At 38.2% G+C, this 19,937-nt stretch overlaps 1 protein-coding gene across 6 annotated transcripts in view; it reads right to left on the reverse strand.

Moving 5' to 3' along the window:
• LOC102084309 (golgin subfamily B member 1-like) overlaps positions 1-19,937 on the reverse strand; it is a 42,431-nt gene that overhangs the window by 5,643 nt on the left and 16,851 nt on the right. The window contains exons 15-24 of one of the 6 annotated variants that reach the window (XM_065065561.1): positions 19,663-19,772; positions 18,841-18,931; positions 17,855-17,985; positions 16,959-17,006; positions 16,209-16,318; positions 15,767-15,935; positions 15,292-15,396; positions 4,342-15,027; positions 3,809-3,960; positions 2,167-2,326 (exon numbers count right to left, since the gene is read on the reverse strand). In XM_065065561.1, coding sequence (XP_064921633.1) covers positions 2,167-2,326; positions 3,809-3,960; positions 4,342-15,027; positions 15,292-15,396; positions 15,767-15,935; positions 16,209-16,318; positions 16,959-17,006; positions 17,855-17,985; positions 18,841-18,931; positions 19,663-19,772 — 11,762 coding nt within the window. Of the gene's footprint in view, positions 1-2,166; positions 2,327-3,808; positions 3,961-4,341; positions 15,028-15,291; positions 15,397-15,766; positions 15,936-16,208; positions 16,319-16,958; positions 17,007-17,854; positions 17,989-18,807; positions 18,932-19,662; positions 19,773-19,937 lie in introns of all 6 variants that reach the window. The other 5 variants (XM_065065560.1, XM_065065559.1, XM_065065565.1 and 2 more) reach the window with 5 other exon arrangements.

The following is a 19,937-nucleotide window of genomic DNA, read 5'->3' on the forward strand; positions in this document are numbered from 1 at the left end:
TTTACTTTTTAGTTTGTAAACAGTGTGAGGCACAAAAAAGAGGAAAAACCAGAAAAACCTACATTAATGAACATAAAACACCTTTTAAAAATTATTTTCAAACTAATAATATATAGTATTCATGACTTGTAAAAGAACAGCTATTTTGAAAATACGAATATAAAGCTGAAAGTCCATTTTGAAAAGTAAATAAATAAACTCCAACCAAACAACCCAAAAATCAACTTTATCACAACGTGGGCTTTCTTATCTCTAGCAGGTGAACATTTTGGTGTTAAGCTCCAACAATGGAGGGCAGTTTGCCATCTCTTAACGCTTTATGGAATCTATTTTTCTCTAAAATCACAAACCGAGACTTCTACCACATAAAATAGTCTATAACCCACCACATATTAGTGTTCAACGGCTTTTATTCACTACGTTAATCACAGGAAACAAACAGCACTTGAGACACAAACTTGATCAGCTCAAATGCTGTTTTTAAGGCATTAAGAGGAATACTGTTTACCTCCTTTGGCACAGAGAAGACAAACAAGAAAATGATCCTAAAATAACCCTTTTCTTGAAGCTTTCCTGCCCGTGTGCAGAAGAAGGCAGCAACTGCCAGGCTGGGTCTCAGCTGCCACTCTTCTAAATCCAGGATTTTGTTGCTGGCAGACGCCAAGTCCAGCTGCTCCAGGGAGGACAAGGACGCTGCCATTCACATCTCTGCCTTCGCCCCCCAATTAGGTCCTATCCTAATCCGCAGTAATTAGAGACTGATTTAGGCTCTGAAGAATGAACTTTAGATCTTTACCATTTGTTAGCACCAAGCGTACAACTCCTGAAAACTCCTGTCAGTGTAAACTACCAAGTTCTTTTCCGATCCTCTTAAAAACTGTGTCCCTGAAAACAGGTCGTAGCTATGATATAGCTGAAAAACTATTCACATTACCTGAAAGTGTCTATCATTTTATCATTACTAGTTTTATATTTGTCACTGAATGTCCCCTATTCAGGGATTACAAGAAGTGTGAGTGTAAATTCTCATTTCACTTATATCCCACAGTACTAATAGGTTGGGGTTTTTTGCCTCTCATTTATTTCTTTCTTAACATAAACAATCCAAATCTTTTCTGATTTCTCTTAGGAGTTTTTCTATATCATGCTTTCCACCTCCCTCCTTTGAAACTTCTTTATCTATTGCAGTGCAATACTCCAGTGAAGCTGAGATGAAGTGCACTACAGATTATTTACACTCAAGAATTACGTTTTCCATGCTACTTTTCCAAGCATTTACTCAACATCCAAATGAGTTATTTGATTTAGATTGGTTTTCTAAAAATAAGGTATATACAAGTCACTTCGTTTGTCTGTCTCTTCCCCCAAACATACTTGCGTCAGCTGGTGAAATTGGCACAAGAAGTCAGAATTATATTCCCACTTACGGACATAACATGTTGCAGCTGCTACACGAGCAGAATTCCTCCTTGTGTGCCTGACAGTTCTCTATCCTCTGCTTGATTTGAAAGGATTAACTAAGAAACCCGTACATTGCACTAGTTCTTTTTTTCCTTTCTAGTAGGTGTCTCTATTTACCAGCACCCAGCCTTCCATTGGTCCATGTTTGAACCATTTTTAAACTTCTTCATATTATATTCTGGATTTAACTAATCTAAGAAAGAAAATTTGGAGGTTACTTAAGTACTAATATTACTAATATTAGCAACTCAGCAACAAGCAAATAATTAACAACGTAACCACAGCAAATTGTTACTCCTTTTTGACAAGGAATCAGTAACCATTATTGGTTCACCTTCTGCTTCACGTTTGATTTCTTTATGAAGGTTCTTTCCATGTTTTTAACCATTAAAATACACCACACCAGCGAGTTGCCTCTGGTATTTTATGAACATATGAGAAACACGTGATTTTTCTTTGTTTAAAAGAAGTTGATCAGCATACCAGACTCCATTAAAAAGCGGTTTTAATAATTGCGACTCACTTGCTTGGAATAGTTGTAACTTGCTGATTCGACCCCAGGCAACACTGACACACAGGTAAGAAATACATTTATCACCCTTCCATACTTCGCTATCATACAGTGTATAGTTCTCATATGGGAATCAGGCTGCAAATTTAACACAATAAACTGATGGAAATAAACTGATTCCTGCATTTCTTTACCTTGACTGGGTAATTGCTGCCGGTGGAGACTGATTTCTTCACAATCATGTCCTGTTGTACCTTCTGGAGCTCTGCAATCTGTCGATCTTTCTCAGCAGCGGTGATTTGATATTGATTTCGCAGTGCCAGAGACTCTGACACGAGGAGGTTTTTCTCCATTCTGAACACAAAATATGAGACATTAAACGATAATCTGCTACATATGAGTCAAGGAAAAGGATAAAGCTGTAGTGTTATTTCTGAAATAAATAATGGGATTTTTTGCACAGTTACATGCAAATACAGAGTAATATATGAACATTCTCAATACACACTTCAGTTTAAAGATGTCTGCCCAATAAAAATAAACAGATTGGAAAATAAAGCCTGGAAAGTGGTAACATCACGTTTGCTTTGCTGGCCTGGAGATGAGAGAAGTTCACTGGCTGGAAAGGTCCTGATGTGTTGCAGTCTCGGGTTGCAATTGAGTGCTGCTCAGTTTACCCTATTGCAAGTACACTAGTACAAAAAATTTCTTCATGTCTAGCCTGAATCTCCCTTCTTTTAGTTTAAAACTGTGACCCCTTGTCCCTAGACTGAGAAATAAATACACAGGCCACATCTCCAGAAACTGTTGTCCTACACAGGCAATAGCACAAAGGGCATAAAAGTAACTGAAATCCTTTTGAATTCAATTTAATCTATGCTTTTACAGTTTGGGGGAGGAAAATGGGAAAAGGCTATTCATGCTGTTCACCGGGTAAGTCTGCAAGCTAGAATGAGGTTTGAGTATTTCATGCTAACTTGCTTACATTTGCAATGACTTTTGATCTACACCCTCTACCCCAAAAGTTTCTAATATAGAACAGGCATTATCTTACAGAGACTTTCAATAGAGATCTAGAACTCGCACTATAAAATGCAGGAAGGCATTCGGATGCTGCCTCCTGGCCTCGAATTCAAACAAAATTATCTTCAGTGAACTGATCATAACGTGCTTATGCCCTTCAATCATCTGCACAAGCTTAAAAGCTTGAACAAGAGCGGCATTCTGATGTGGCCACATCTCAATCTGCCTCCCAATGCTGCTTAAAAATGCCGACCGTCTTCTTCAAAGCAGATCTCATGAGGTATTCACACAGTTAGGCCCACAGTGTCACATTATTGATTCGTCACAGATGATGCGACATGTGAACAGTGCAGAAGTGGGCTCTCAAACCTACAAAAATAATGCTCAAACGTGTAACGAAGTTAATTTTCAATACATAGTTGGGCCAAATACGCAGCACCTCGGACGTATTTTTTTTAAATAAAAAGAGATTCGGGGGGAAATTTTCAGTCATGTGAATCATTACTTTAAAAGAGGAGAAGCACTGAAATAAGATTCTTAAACTGTAGTTCCATATATCCAAGTCACCAACAGAAGAAAAAACATAAAATTAAGACTGCTTGAAAGGCTACATAAGCTAAGAGACCATTACATAAAGATACAAGGATAACCATAAAGACAACCCTGTGGAAGTCGATTTTGCACGTTACAGAAATATTCTTATCCTCCTTTCTGCTAAGCTATGCATAATTTTGGGTTTATACCAGCCGTGAAGTCACTGAAGAATTTTAAACAACAGCCACATGTACGACATGTTAATTTTAACATTTATACCTTAATGCAGCAAGCTCATTCTGGTACGATGCAATCTCCCGCTCAGTTTCTGCTTGGAAGGCTTTTGTCTGATGCAACGTCTTCTCCAGATCATCAACCTTGCTCTTCAGTTTTGATATTTCAACAGCAGCAAGGCCAGCTCCTTCTTTAGCCTATAGTTAATAAACATGATTAGTGAACTGGAATGACAACATTATGACTGAAACTGTACTAGTGCTAGAATTCTAATTACAGAATAATGTTTCTTCCCCATTTGCTCCCGTATAACGGGATAATTACCTAAGCTCCCCAAATTGTAAGCATGCCTTCTTGAGTCACACCACGTTTTCTTAGCACTCACAGAATTTACAGTGTTAGACTTTAGAATCCATGCCTCTAAGCATAATTACAAAGTGATGTGGCCAATTAAAACTTAGCAATCTTTCCCTATCGTTCTGAGCCGTATCCAAATCGCTTTTAAAAGAATTTATCTCATTGATGCTGTTGCAACCAACGGGCAATGAAGCTGCGCCCTGTTTGGGTTCAGAAGTTACCTTCTGATTGCTGAGCTCCTGCAGCAATTTGTCTCGGTCATCCTGAAGACTGGCCATAGCCTTGGAAAACGCGTCAATCTGGTCAACATAATTCCCACAGGCGGATGAGAGCCTGCTCATCTCCATCTCCCGGCTGACTAACGTCCTACAGACATTTCCAATCTCATCAGCAATCTCATCAAGTGTAACCTTATCTGCAGCAGCAAAAATAGCCCGATTCAGAAGAGAATTTTCTTTAAGCACACTGAGAAGACGCAATTTAAAGCCATTCAATTCAGCCTCAAGTTCACCTCCTTTCTTTTTTTCAGTCTCTAGTTGAGAGGTGTATTTGCTCTGAAGAACCTTTAACTCCTCTATGATCCTATCTCGATCATTTTGCAGAGCAGTCATCGCTTTCCCAAAGGCCTCATTTTGGGACCTCAGCTCACTATTTTGAGTCTGAACTTCTAATATCATCTTCTCAGTAAGAGCATCAGATTCCTCTCCACGTCCAAGTGTCAAAAGAGCGTTACTGTATTCCTCATCTGCACCCTTAGTACTTCTGCCTTTTGATTTATTGATTTCCTGAACCTTCTTCTGGAGATTTTCTCCAAACTGGGCACTGGATACACTTTCTATTTTCTGAATGCTATCACTAGTAAGCAGTTTCTCTCCGGATTCAGAAACAAGTTTCTCTTTGTTTAATGATGCAATTAAAGATTCTAAATCATTTACTTTAGACACTAATTTTTTATTTTCATGTTCCAAAGACTCAGTAGTATCCTTCTGCAGTTGACTGGAAAGTTGCATTTCCTTCATTTGTTTTTGAAGGTCATATTTTTCCTGTTCAAGGCTTTTAATGCAATCCAATTTCTGCTTAAGTAAGTCTTTCAGCTGATGGTCTTTCAGAGATAAAACCTGGTTAAGGTCTTCCCTGTACTTTATCAGTTGTGCACTTAGCATCGCGTTTGCAGAGTGAAGATCATCGATCTGATTGAGAAGCACCCTTAACTCTTGTTTCAAAGCATTATTCTCACTTGCATTGCTAACTATAAGACTGTCCCGCTGATTTAAGACATCTTGGTGAAGATGTTCCAGTTGTTTGTATTTAGACAAGAGATCATCCCGATCATTCTGAAGAGACGACATGGATTTTTTAAAGGCATCTACTTCACTGGCAATTGCGGCCTTATCTTGACCTGCTTTGTCCGCTTTCGTCTGGAGATTCCTCAGTTCATTTTCCATCCTCTGACACGACTCCTCGGATTGTTGTCTCTCTATCTGCAAAGACCTTAACTGAAGTTCATACTCCTCGATTTGTTTCCTATGTTGAGTTTGTACCTGAATCAGATAGTCAGAAATTTCATCACCTTTGGAAGAAATGAGTAAGGAAATTTCTTTGTCTTTATTATTTAGCATGATCTTCATTTGCTCAGAAATGGTAATCTGCTTTTGCAACTCAGCATTCATTTTGTCTTTCTCAGCTACGAGCTCTTGCAATTCTTGTTCCTGTCTCGTAAAATGACTTTCCAGAGCTTTTATCTCTCTTCCTGCACTTTTACTATTCTCTATGAGATGATTAAGAGAATAGTTTTCTTTCAGGAGTGTTTGCAAAGCCTCCTCCTTGGACTGAAGAAGACTCTCCAATTCTCGCTGCCTGTTTAGAAAAAACGTATTTTCTTCCTTTATTCTGCAGAGCTCTTCGTAGCGCTGTGTGTCGACAGATTTTTGCCTCAAGTACAGTTCATCCTTTGTTTCCTCCACCACAGAATATTTGATATTCAGCTCTTGAATCTGAGCCATTTTGTCTTTCAGTTCATCTTGCAAAGACGTTATTATTTTATTGCTGTCTTCTATCTGTTTCTCCTTATTTTGGATGGCCTCTTTGAACTGCATTTCCCAGGTTTTCATTTCAGTGATGACCCTGTCCCGGTCATCCTGAAGAGAGGACATACACTTTGTAAAAGCAGCTAATCGTGCCAAAGCTGCGTTCAAATCTGCCTGAAGTTTTTTGGTTTGAGAGTCCTTAATTCCAGCTTCCTCTTGCAAACCACGGACCTCACTAATTGCCCTCTCTTTCTCTCTCTGAAGGGCACCATGTTTTTCCTCTAGGTTCAAAAGTTCTCTTTTATGAACCGACTTTAATTGTTGAAGATTAAATTCCAATTCTCTCTCATATTCTCTCTTTTGAATTTGTAGTTTGTCTTCTTTGTTCTTAAGTTCTTTTCTCCAATTTAGATTCTCATCTGTAAGCCTGTCCACTTCATCCTTTAACTGATCCACCAAGTTCATTTGAGAAGCAAGCTGCCCCTTGAGATTACATATGTCTTCATTTGACTTTGTAAGCTTTTCTGACGTGTTACTTAAGTCCTTTTCAAATTTTTCACTTTTTGATTGTGACAGTTTCACAGATCGCTCCAAATCCAGGATCAGCTCCTGGAACTTTATAGAATCCTTTTGCAAGTGGTTGATCTCCTGCTGTTTCTCCTTTAAGAGTTCTTGCAATTCTTTCGTTTTGTTTTTGCTTCCATTGTTATCCCTCTGAGCACTTTTCACCTTCTCCTCAAACACTTTTACGAGGTGTAGCTGCTGTTCTTCTTTTTCTCTAATCACATTACACTTTTCTGCCTTTAATTCTTCCAGCTGGTGTAATAGCAAGTTATTCTGTACCTGTGCTGATTTCATCCTATCAGTAAGATGATCAATCTTTTTAACATGATTAAGCAATTCTGTCTCAAGAAACTCTCTCTCATTCTTTACTTTGTAAGAACTTTCTTGTACATTTTCTAATTCTTCCTGTAACAGACATTTATCATCCTCTAAAATCTTAACTTTTTCATTTAGATTAATAATTTCTTGTGTAAGACTTTTACATTCCATGTCCAGCTTCGTTAGACAATGATTTTTATGGTCTAAAGACTTTTCGTTTTCTTTTGCTTTTTCCGAAATTAACTTAATTTCTTGTTCCAGGACAAGCACATCTTGTTCTTTTTCAGAGAGTTTATCCTTTAACACACTAACGTCCTTTAACAATGATTCCTTCTCATATAACGCATCATCAATTTTAGACTGCGTATCATTTTGGTACACTTCCATCTGAACCTGGAGCTCTCCCAACGCTGCTTTAGTTACAGTGATGTTATTATGAAGGACATCATTTTCATTCTGAATTTTCTCTAAAGCCTGCTTTAAATTTTCAGAAGTTTGTTTCAGCTGCTCGTTTTCCTCCATTAGCTGATGATTCTGCTCAGTGAGTTCATGAAGACGATCCTGGTGTTCTTGCATCCTCGCCTCTTGCTCACATATCTGCCTTTCTGCTTTCCGTTGTAATTCAGCAACTTCCATTTTCTTGGATTCACCGAGTTGCTTCAGTTGGTTCTTAATAACCTCATTTTCATCAATAACTTTTTGTAAATGCTTCTCAAGAGCCTCCTTCTCAGATTCGCCTTCCCTGAGTCTTTGAACAGCCTCTTGCTTCTCTTTTCTAGTGAGATCAATAACTTGCCTCATATCTGCTATTTTACTACTGATATTCTCATAAGCCTGAAGAAGTGATTCATACTCCTGCTTTAATTCACTATGCTTAGCCTTCCATCCTGTTAATTCAACTGTCTGAGAATCTTTTAAGGTATTTAGTTGGAAAGAAAAGGCCTCTTTTTCCTGTACTATAGTCTCCATGGTGGATTTAAGACTTTCACATGCCGCGGTCAGGTTTTCATTTTCGGTCAACAGCCTGGCATTTTCAGAAACAAGGCTCTCCTCTTCAGCCAACAGAGAAACGCTACTGGAACTTTGGTTTTCTCTACCAAGCTCTAACAAGTGTTCAAGCATACCTGTCTTGTTCACCAGTTCTTCTCTTTCCAACATCAGCTGATCAATCTGGTCTTTTAGACATTTATTTTCTCTCAGGGCTTCTTTACGCGATATTAAAGCCGCCTGTAATTTCCTTTGAAGGCGCTCTTTGGACTTGTCTTCTGCTGTAGCTCTTTGCTCCTGCGGTTTAGAATCATTTACATTTGCCATTTTTGCCAGTGGTCCTTCAATCGTTTGCATTTGTTTCTGGATCTGACATTCTGTTGCTTCTCTCAGTTTAGTTTTCCCAGAGTAATCATCTTTTCCAGTATCATTTTCTTCCTTAAGCTCTTTACACGACGCTACAGGTTTACTCATCTCAGCCTTCTCACGTAGCATATGCAGCTCTGCCAGAAGTTTTTCATTTTCTTCACTGAAATGTTTTACCTCCTTTTTCACATCCATTAGTTCCAAACTAGACTTTTCTAAACAACTGACAAGTTTCTCTTTTTCACCCTTCATTTCTTCAAATGCTGTTTTGTAATGGGAGGCTTCTTCTTGCCCCTCCTTTATAGCTTTATTTAATGCTTCCTTTTCCAGATCAAGTTTATCTTTTAAATCCATGAGTGAACAACGCAACGCTTCTATTTCCTCGTCCTTTTCTGCAACCTCCTTCTCAGCTTCAGTTCTCAATCTCTGCAGTTTCTCCTGGCTTATCCTGTAATCCTCTTCACTTTTTTTATTAAGCGCTTCTTTCTCATTATTCACACGTTCAAGCGCTGTCTTAATGTCTATCGCTTCAGCCTCATAAGCTTTCAGCTTTTTCTCTATCAGCTTTATGTCCTCCAAGAAGCTGCCCTTACGTTGCTCCTGCTGTCTCAAAGAGTTTACGTTGACCGTTTCTTCTCTTTCATCACCAAATCCAACCGATATTTTTCTCAACTCTTTCTTTAATGCTTCTGTTTCCTCCTGAAGTTTCGCATAATTACTTCTTAATTCTTTCAGCTCAGTGTCTCTATTTGCCCCTGAAGTGGTTGTGTTTTCAGACTCTCTTAAGGATGCAACCTGAACCTCGCTTTTTGGTTTGTCCGATTCCAAATTCCATATATCAGCTGCTTCTTCTCCCAGCAGCGCCACAGGTGAAGCCAGTTCTTTCCCTAGAGGATGCTCCTCTAACTGATTAAGGTCAAGGTCTTTACATTTCGTTTGAAGAACTTCCCGGAGTGCTTTATATTCTTGTCTGAGCTGCTCAAGGTGGTTTTTTTGTTCATCAAAAGCTGCTGCAAGTTTACTGTGCTCTTCCCTTTCTTTCTGAATTTGTTTCATATCTTCTTCCCTGACCACAAGCTCCCTCTGTAAGGCTTCCTTTTCTTTTTTTAATTGATTCATGACGTTAATATCATCGTTGGGGTCCGTACGCTTCTGCCTGTCCCCAGCACCCAAACCAGGATCTTCTGAACTGGAATTTTTCAAAAGTTCCTCCTTCTTAACTTCAGACTTTACCTTCTCAACAGCTAAGAGCAGCTGAGAACGTTCCTCTTCATATGCACTTGCTTTTTCATCAAGCACAGATTGCATATGAGCGAGCATGCGCTCCTTTTCCTCTAAAGATTTTAGGTTCTGCTCACATATATTCTGTTTTTCAGCAATGACATCATTTAGTTTTGCAATGTTGCCCTGAAGTTCCTCTACATAAGAGGCTTTCGAAGACAAAATTTCAGTCAAATCGCTTATTTTAGCATCTTTTTCTAAAAGCTGTTGCTTCAAAGTTCCAAGATGAAACTCAAAATCTTTATTCTGTACTTCAACTAGTTTCAGCTTGTCTGTTAACTCATTCACTTTTTCCAACAACTCCTCTGCTTTTTTTTGCTCTTTTTCTATTTCTTCCTGTCCACTCTTTTCTAGTTTCCCAACTTTCTGCATTAGATCTCTTCTTACTATCAACGCTGCTTGAAGTTTCTTTTTCAGGTTCTCTTTTTCCTTGCCCATTTTCTCAAGATTAAACTGCATCTCTTCTTTCTCATTCATTAAATCTTTAAACACAGCTTCTCTACTGCTTAACGTCACCTGACTGTGTTCCAGCTCTTTCTTACAATCCTCTAGTTCCTGCAATACTCTGTTTAGCTCTCCTACAGAACTATTACGAACAGCTTCAAGCTCTTGCAGTTTGGTATTTAATCTATTTCTCTCTTCGGAAAAATTCAGCATTTCATTAGACAACGATTCCATGATCTGGGTAACAGAACAGTCCTTTTCTTTCACTTGCTGGCTTAGACTAGAAACTAAATCCTTCTGCTGATTTACCTGGGAAGTTAAGTTTTTGATGAGTTGATCTTTTTCTCCTATTTCTTCAAGGAGACTTGCTACTTTTTTACCTTCAATGTGGAGTTTTTCTTGACTAGTTCTTACTATTTCTTCTGATTTAGCTATCTTTTCTTGAAGAAATTCTACCTGCTTATTTACTTCCGCAAAAGCCTCTTCCCTTTCTTGCAAGATTGACTGCTGTTTACATAATGTTTCCTTGACTGTGACCATTTCTTTTGACAGACATTCAAGTTCAGATTTGTATTTGCCCTCCATCTTTTCCATATCATTCTGCAGCAATTCCTTCTGCTTCTCAAGTGACTGCATACTTTTTAGTTCATCTTTCAGGATGTCTATTTCTTTCTGTTTTTCTAAAAGCATCAGTTGCAATTGTTCTCCTTCTGTCTCTTTGCTCAAAATAGCGGTTATCAGAGCGGAGAATTTTTCCAACTGAATTTTACTACCAGTTAGCTGCAGTTCAGAATCTGAAGTCTGTGCATCCTTTTCTTTACATAAAAGCCTACTACTAAGTAGCGGAGATAAGCTTTGAGTTAATTCCTGGTTTATAAGATCCAGCTCTTGCTGCAAAGACTGGATTTTGCTGTCCTTTGACCTCATTTCACTTTCTAAACTGCTCAATTGCTCAGTGAGATTATTATTTTGTAACGTTGCCCTACCAAGTTCTGTCACCCATTTGTTTTCTGACTCAAGTAGACTTTTCTCTAGCATTTCAAATTTAAGTTGTAATTCAGAAAGTTCTTCACCCTTCACACTAACCTGCATCTGTAACTTCTCTTTTTCAGTCTTCATCTGCAGTCGAACAGCATCTATCTGCATCCTTGAAAACTTCTCACTGGTTTCTAGTTTTTCATTGATCTCTTGGAGCTCTTCCACTTTCCTTTGCAAGTGATTTTGAGATATAGTAAGTTCTGTGTTTTCCATATTCAGTTTATCAGCATCTTCCTGTAACAGATGTTTTGCTTCCTCTAAAGACTCTACCTGGCTCTGCAGACTACTTATTAAAAGTGCATTATCGTGGCAGTCTTGAGATGATTTGGAATTTACGTTGTCCAGCTCTAACTTCAAAAACGCTATGTTATCCGCCTGTTCGATGCATTTCACACGCAGAGACTCTACAGCCAACTCTTTTTGCTGCAATTGTTCTTCCCACGTACTTATCTGGTCTAGTGCTTTTTGGTGTTCATTTTTCAGAAAGTCAAGTTCCAAAGTCAACGAATCAATTTGCTTCTGATTAATATCGAGCTCCTCGTTCTTTTTCTGCAATTCCTTAGTGAAGTTTTCCATGGCTGCATCACTTTTCTCTAGTTTTTCTCTGAGACTCTCAATCTCACCAGAAAGAACGCCAACGTTGCAATCTGCCGACTGTATACTGCTTTCTTTCTCCTTTAAAGAATTCAGCAGCCCAGCAATAACTTCTTCCTTTTGCCCAAGCGCCGCATTCAGCTCAGTTCTTAGTTCTTCCTGTGCTTCAGTTTTCTCCTGAAGAGATAAAAGGGCCTTTTCTTTCTCGTGGACCTGTTCTTTCGATTTCTGTAGTTCTTGGGTTAGTTCATCTACCTGACTTTGGAGCTCAGAAATCAGATTTGTTTTCTCTTCATCCTTCCTTGCATTCTCCTTCAGAGTACTGAGGAGACTTTTATTTTCCATAAGAGACGATTCCTTTTCTGATAAGGACTTGTCCATCTCAATTATTACATTCTTCTGATGTTGTATTTCTTTTTGTAAACTCACGTTCACTTCCTCCAACTCTACCACCTGCTTCTTTACGACCTCGCATTCATTCTCTTTCTCATGAAGCTGCGTCTTTAAATTCTCACTAAATAATGAAATATTGTTGATGGTTAATTCTTTTTCTGAAACAAGCGCTTTTAATTGTTCTGCTTCAGAGGACAAAAGCTCTAACTGTTTCTCCTGCAAAACAGAAGATTCCTGGACCTCAGAAAGCTTTGCTTTTAAACTGATGTAGTCATCTAACTTTTGCTTTAAAGACTCATCCTTCTGTATAATTGCATCATTCAACTGGGATGATTTTTCTGTCACATTTCTAAGCTGATATTGAAGGTCAGAAATAACCTCCATATTCTCAGACAGTTGAACCCTCAGTACATCAGACTCCTCAGATTTATCTTTTAATAACTTTAATTCCTGGGTTTGCCTCTTAAGCTCATTTTCTTTTTCCTGCATTGCGTTTCTAAGCTGGCTAGTTTCCAAACCTAGGGCTTGGAGTTGGTTTTGCAGATCTGAAATTATTTGCACATATTGCCCTTCTCCTGCCATCTTACTGTCTTTCATTTGCTGAATCAAAGCCTCCTTCTCAGAAAGGAGACTTTCTTTTTCTTCAAAGGCAGATTTAAAGTTTTCTTTTTCAATCAACAGGCCATCAATTTGGTCCTTCAGAGCTAAAATATTATGACTCTGCTGAGACAAGTGTGAGGTTAAAGCAGCTACTTCGTCTGACTTTTTCATTACCGTAACATTAACTGTTTCAATGTCTGCTTTCAATTTTTCATTTTCCAGAGCTGCTGTGTGTGCTTGTTGCCTCGCTGAAGTGATTTCGGACTGTTGCTGTACCAGCTGTGACTGAAGAACTTCACATTCCTGGGACTTTTTGCTCAATAAACTTGACAAGTCCTCCTTTTCATGCTTAAGCACATCCACTTCTTTGCTTAAGAGCTGTAGCTGATTATTTAACGCTGTACTCTCCTCCGTTTTTTCCGAAATTTGCCTATGAAACTTCTCAAGTTCTGACCCCTGACTTCTTACAGTCAGGTCTCTTTCCTCTACCAACTGAGACAACTTTGTCTTTTCATCTTCAAGATTTTTAATTTCATCCTGCAACTCTACAATACGGAATTTACTCTCTTCCATTTCCTTACGCAATGAATCATTTTGAAGGACTTTCTCGTCTAGAGACCTGTTTGCAGCTTCAAAGTTCAAAGTTATGCTTTGAATTTGTTCCTGCAGTAGCGAATTCTCTTCCTTACTACGGCTGAGCTCTTGGATGAGGGTACTGCATTCAGATAACTTATTAGTTAACATTTCTTCTTTCTTTATGCCTTTGTCTCTAGTATCCTCCAGCTGAATCAGAAGTGATTGCATTTGTTCACGCAACTGTTGTGCCTGTTCCTTGCTTTCACACAACTCACCAGCCAGCACATTACACTCCTTTGTTTTCTCCTGCAGCTGTTCTGCAACTGAATTTTCTTTTTGCTTGGCAAGTACCGAAAGTTGTTCCATCTCTTTTGCCAAATTGTTTTTATCACAATTTAGTACTGAAAGAGTTTTTTCGTACTCAGCAGTGCTAACAGATAACTTTTTCTCTATTTCTGTGACAGCCTGGATTTTCTTGAACAATTCACATTCTTTTGCATCCAGGAGTTTGGACAAATTCTCCTTTTCACTGATTAGCTGTTCCTTCTCTTTTTCCACCATATCTATACTTTTTTTCAGAGATTCATTCACTTTTATCTGCTCTGCCAATTTCTCTTCTCTCCCTTCAAGATCTGCCTGCAATTGCTTATTAGCTGAAGCTTTCTCCTGTGTCTCTATTTCCATTTTGTTAATTTGTTTATGTATTTCATTTAATTGGTTATTAAGTTCTTTGCAACACGTCTCTTTGGCTTTCAGATCGTCAGTTAATTTAAGTTTAGTCTCTTCATTTTGCTGCTCCAAAACCCCCAGCTTCTGCTCTAACGAAATAATGAACTCTTGTTTCTCTTGTAATTCTTTTTCAATTGTTTCCTGATGCTCAGTATGTTCTATAAGCTTCCTAGACAGCTCAGCCAACTCTTCATCTTTTTTAGCGTTTTCCAAAACCAGTTTGTTGTGTGAATCTTTAATTGTTTTTAACTCATTTTCAAGTGCCTGTGCTTTACTCTCTTTCTCTTTAAGCAAACTGTTCCATTTTTCCTTGAGAGTATTGTTTTCCTCCAGCTGAGATTTCAAATATTCCGTTTCTTTCCTTTGTTTATCCTCCGTTTCTCGTAGCTTTTCAGATGATTTACCTATTTGCTCTTTCAGCAAAGCAATTTGTGACTCGCACTCCGCGAGTTTGTTATGGTACGCGACACCGTTGGCTTTGATTTCAGAACGGAGATCCTTAATTGTAATGCTGTTCTCGCTGCTTTGTCTCAGTAACTCCTCATTTTCTTTGGTTTTAGCTTCATTCTCAGCTCTAACTCTTTCCAGTTCTAGTCTCATTGCGTTACTCTCCTCAGAAAGCACAGATATTTTCACACTTGCATCTCTTACATCAGCTGTTTGTACTTCTTTCAGTAAATGAGTTTCTCTTTCAGCCTTTGATAAAGCCTCTTCCATCCCTCGTATTTCTTCCTCTTTGCATTGCACGTGACGCTTCAGGACAAGAACCTGTTCGGAATATTCTGTCATACTCAAAGTCAGGAGCGACATCTCCCTGTCTTTTTCTGCCAGCGCTTCCTTAAGATTATCCATTTCCCTTTCACATCTCTGGAGATCTTGAATAAGTTGGGATCGTTCCTCTAAATGGCTGGTATTCAATTTGTCAAGCTCTTCATTTGTCTGGTCCAGATCCAGCTGCATCGACTCCACCACGCCGTCTTGTTTCAAAGTCTAAACAGCAAGAAAACAACATTACAATAATTCAGACATAGGTTAGAGGGAAAATAGAAGTTACACTCCACACGTCGAAGGAGCATCTATCTCTACCCAACTGAATAGTCACGCGATAGCCACATTATTCTTCAGATTGTTTTAGTATACTGACAGTTTAGTGTATGAAGTTTTTAGCAGCTAATGCTGATATTTTGCTGAAGTTTAAAAGGGCCACGTCAAAGAACATCAAATTTCTTCTCTCACTTTATTTGAATGAGTTACCTTTTCCTTCAGTGCAGCGACTTTTTCCGTCAGATCGTTGATGATGGTTTTCTGCTCAGTGTTCTCCACTTCATAGACGCTGCATTTCTTTAAGGCTTCGTTCAGCTTAGCATTAAAAATAAAAGTCAATGCGATAGAAATATATAGGATTACATTAAAATCGCGATGTTAGAGTTACAAGATTGAATTTATATAACAGCAGAATTTATACTTTGAAATTAATAAATGAGGATAACTTATCACCCCAATAAAACATAAACACATTCATGCAAAGCTCTGTGTTGGGTCTAAGAAATCCTTACACCCAACTTAAAGCAATTACATGAAGTGAAGAAAACAGTAAAGAAACAGAGCAAAAATCTTCAGATAGGGAAAGCCAGCAATATTGCTGCTGATACACAAAGTTACGGCTAATAGTCATCAGTTCTAATAAATTAAATACTATTGAACAGATTGAACAGTAACTGTAACTCACTTTTTGCTCCGTATGCACAAACTTTTCACCAAGCTCTTTGTTCAGAAGATCCTTTTCTTTAAGCTGTTTCCTCAAAGTTTCAATTTGTTCTAGTTTTTTGGTCACGCTCAACAGCTTTTGCTCTTTTTCTCCGAGTGATGTTTCAAGGAAGCTATTTCTGTCACTTAATCTAAGAAGAAAATATGTATTTAGATATTTGGGGAAAAAAAGCTTGCTTCAGGTTTCATAGACTTATTAGCCCCAAACTATGGTCCTAAAAGAACGATTATGTTTGCACTTTCCATTTAAACTTGCAAGCACAAAAATAAAATTACTGCAAACAGAAGCAGCAATCAATAACTCTTTTTCAAGTGTTTTAAGATACTATACCTCTCATTAGAAGTTTAAGCTTAAAGCAAAAAAAGCTAATCCTGTATGGAGCTGTAAAGAACATGGATTTTACCCTTTAAGCTGCTCGTTCAAGCTGGAGATCAGAATTTGATGCTTTTCTGCGTCTCGCATTTGTTGGCTGCGTAACTGGGTGAGCTGAGTTTGCAAACGTTCATTTTCACTCTACAACAAAATAATAATGAAGAGGATTATAACATGCGAACAACCAGAATAACGCAAGACAACTGGAGTCATGAAAACCTGACCCTTCGGGAGATTCACATCCTGCGCTCTAATAAAGACAATTATTCCAGCACTTCAGCTGATACCAGTGCAAAATAGAACACTGATATCACAAGGTCAGACGTGATATTAGTTCAAATAGACGCAACCCACCTTTCAGAAGCATCTCCTGCACACCCAAAACACCACACACACGCACTGTGTTAAGGCAGCTTACTTGTTTTAACAGGGGGATCTAATGCTTTGAAAAAATACTTTCCTCTGCTTGGCAGACAGTACCAAACTCGCTTTTTTGTTTTTTTCTTATTTTTTTCAGGTTGAGGGAATGCAAACACCTGCATATGGGGGATTGTGGAGAAAAGAGAAGGGAAGCAAGCTTCATTCACACAGCTTTTGTTTGGTTAACACAGTACAAACCTACTCTAGCCAGATCCACTGCACCAACTCGAAAATACAACCACCAAAAAAACCTGAAAGTGGCAACCAAAAGCAGAACACAAATCCAGAAGCAACAGCAAACAGGACAAACTTGTCACCTCTAATGACAAAACGCTAGTGTTTTGGAGGAGGCAAAACACACCTGCACCGCCCTCAATAGCTGCCCTTCTTCATCTACACCAAACGTTACCTGCATTGAAAGGCTTTGTTATAGGATTCTAAAGCAATGATTAATATAAGGCACGCTTTCATCTTAAAATCACTAATTCTTTTTTACGTATGTGCAACTGAACAGAAGAACAACTATCAGTAATGCACCAAGCCCGAAGGAGTTTGAGGAAGAGATCTATCACATCATTTAGTGAAAAGAAGGTTTACAAATTATTGCCCATAGTAACTTGTCAGTCAGACAATATTAGAAATAACTTTCCTGATAAATATTTACTTTACGATTCCTTTTGGTACCTTCATTGAATAATTTCACAATATAAATACATATCAAATTAATACATGTGGGTTAGATCATGTGTATATATATACATATTAAAAAAATATTATTTTTATATATATTTACACGGTTTCTTTTCTATAAATGTGTCTACATATATATTAAAAAAAACCCCATACACACACATTTATATAAAACCCATATACACACATTTATATAAAAGAAATCTGAGTGACGTAAAAACAGTGAGACTTACACCATATTAAAAAAAATCTAATTCTGGACCTTCTAACAAAGTCCCCTAAGAAAGAACAATGAAAATCATGTTGCCTTTTACTATGTTTACCACCTTTCTAAAACAAATAACAAAACTTACTTCCAAACAAGTTTCCCTGTGTGATGACTTTTGTTTCGACTTCAGATCATAACATAGTACATGTACACTCTGTGCCAACATAATCATGAGGTATAAACCAGGCTTTAGACATTTCTGCTAGCTGCAAATTGACCTTTTTGTCTTATTGTAGGCTATGATCATAAGAAGATAAAGAGAGAATACAATGATTCTCCACACAACTCCCAAAGCTCACCTGCAGAGCTTCCATTCTACCTTGCAGCTGCAATCGATCTTCCAAATCCTGGCAACGCTCTTCTAGAAAAAGGATTTGTTCCTGCAGCTGATTTCTTTCCAATTCCAACTCTTCAACCACACTCCGCAACCCTACTTAGGTCAAAGAAGAAGAATTATCTCAAGGAAGGCGTACTAAAATTCCCGAGGTTTAGAAATGGTTTCAGCTCTTTATTCATGATTCCCAGCAGTGCTGGGCACAATCAGATCTCGACCATTTCCAGTGGAAATGCGCGAAGCCCTGCATTTCCAAAAATCGGACACCAAAAGTACCCTTAACGCTAAAAAAACAAAATAAAGGGCTCAAGAACTCGGAGAATCTGGCAGAAATATTCTGAACAATATTGTGGCTCGTGTTACTTTAATCACAAGTTAATTGTGTACTTGCAGGATCAGATCTTAAGCACTAATTAATAAACCAAGTAAACTAGTCTATACCAAAATTTGCAAGTGAGTTCATTGCATTTGAACAATAAGATATATTTGCAGTCTTCACCACAAATATAAAACATTTGTATGGAAAAAAAAATGTTTTTAAAATTAAAAATATACAGTGATGGAATGCAATTCTCGTTTGCCACATAACAATTATATATATTGAAAACACATTCACAGGAACGAGACTTATAACTTAAAAAAACACATGATCTTGCCACATAGGATGTTTCATGGGCACCAAGGCTCAAACAATTCCATTGTTTAGCCATATTTATATTCTACTTCTGAACCAAAACTAGGCAGTTCATCCAGCACGCACATGCTTTAAAATGAAAAGGAAGAAAACGCAAGCCAAAAAAAATCCAACAAAGATTAGGATACACCACAAATGGGCTGTTAGTTGAATTTGAGAACAAAAATAGACACAAAATACAGATGCTGTGCATGCTTTAATAAACTGTCTAGTCGCTATCACACCTGCGTTAGGTGAAGTGTACTCTGGCCACCAACCTCCCATGTTTTCTCCCTCAGCGGGATCAGTGTTATCCAAGGTGACATTCAATTCTTGGAAGCATTCTTTTCTGTCAAAGCCGTATTCTTCCTACAATCAAAACATGAGAACCGAAGTTTCATTAAAAGAAGAAAGGAAGCAAAGGTAAAAATACATATTCAAGCATATTCAATATATATTCAATATATTCAATGTATATTCAATACATATACAAGCATAGTTTCAAATAGAAGTCCTAAACTCAGCAACTCTTTGGATACCTTGATCGGTCCCCTGATTTCTACACTTAGTAGAGTCCTCTGAATCTCAGGGTACAGTATCATAGTTAACATAAAATCATTCTTTCAATGGTATTTTAATGTGACAATGACACCCTAATTCTGCTTACAAAAGATTATCACTTATTCCTTCAAGTTACAGCCCCAACTACCTAGAAACACACCTGAATGAACTGACACCACTTACTAATTATTCATTAAAGCTCTGCCAAAGAGACTTGCAGAGATCGTATCTAAACCAAAAATGGCCTTAACATATTAAGCACGCACACAGCTTCAAGCATGTGAATTACTCCAGAGGAAAACTCATGATTTTTCAATGTAAAATTAAGCAGACTCATTACTCAAGGCATAAAGAGGTGTGATGCCGTTGGAATTTCTCATCTTGTAGCTACATGGGCAATCATTAACTTCTCCAAAGTGTTCTATGACGTAACTAATCTAAGTTCTTAAGCCGTTAACCATAGAGCAGCACATTAGTAGCAGTTTTCGTATTTTTATTAACATACAAGCGAGGAGAAGGTGTCACACGTTTTAACCCACCTGAAGCTTCCTGCTGGGCTGGTTGCCTTTCCTCCTGTCCCGCTGCAGCCGGCCCATCCCTGGAGCTGCGCCCAGTTCCTCCTCCAGCTCCTGTTGCCCTGAGACCATGGCTGGATCAGAGCAGCCAGGAAAGAACCAGTCATCCTCAATCAGTTTTGTGCCACAGGAAAGCAGTGACATTTATATCAGACGCTACTACGTAAGAAGAGACCAGGGACAGGCTGAGGTCCCTACGAACGACTGACAGGAACAAGATTAAAGAAGCGACTCATTGC

Source organism: Columba livia, chromosome 5, assembly GCF_036013475.1.
Source record: "Columba livia isolate bColLiv1 breed racing homer chromosome 5, bColLiv1.pat.W.v2, whole genome shotgun sequence".
NCBI classification, from domain to species: Eukaryota; Metazoa; Chordata; class Aves; order Columbiformes; family Columbidae; genus Columba; species Columba livia.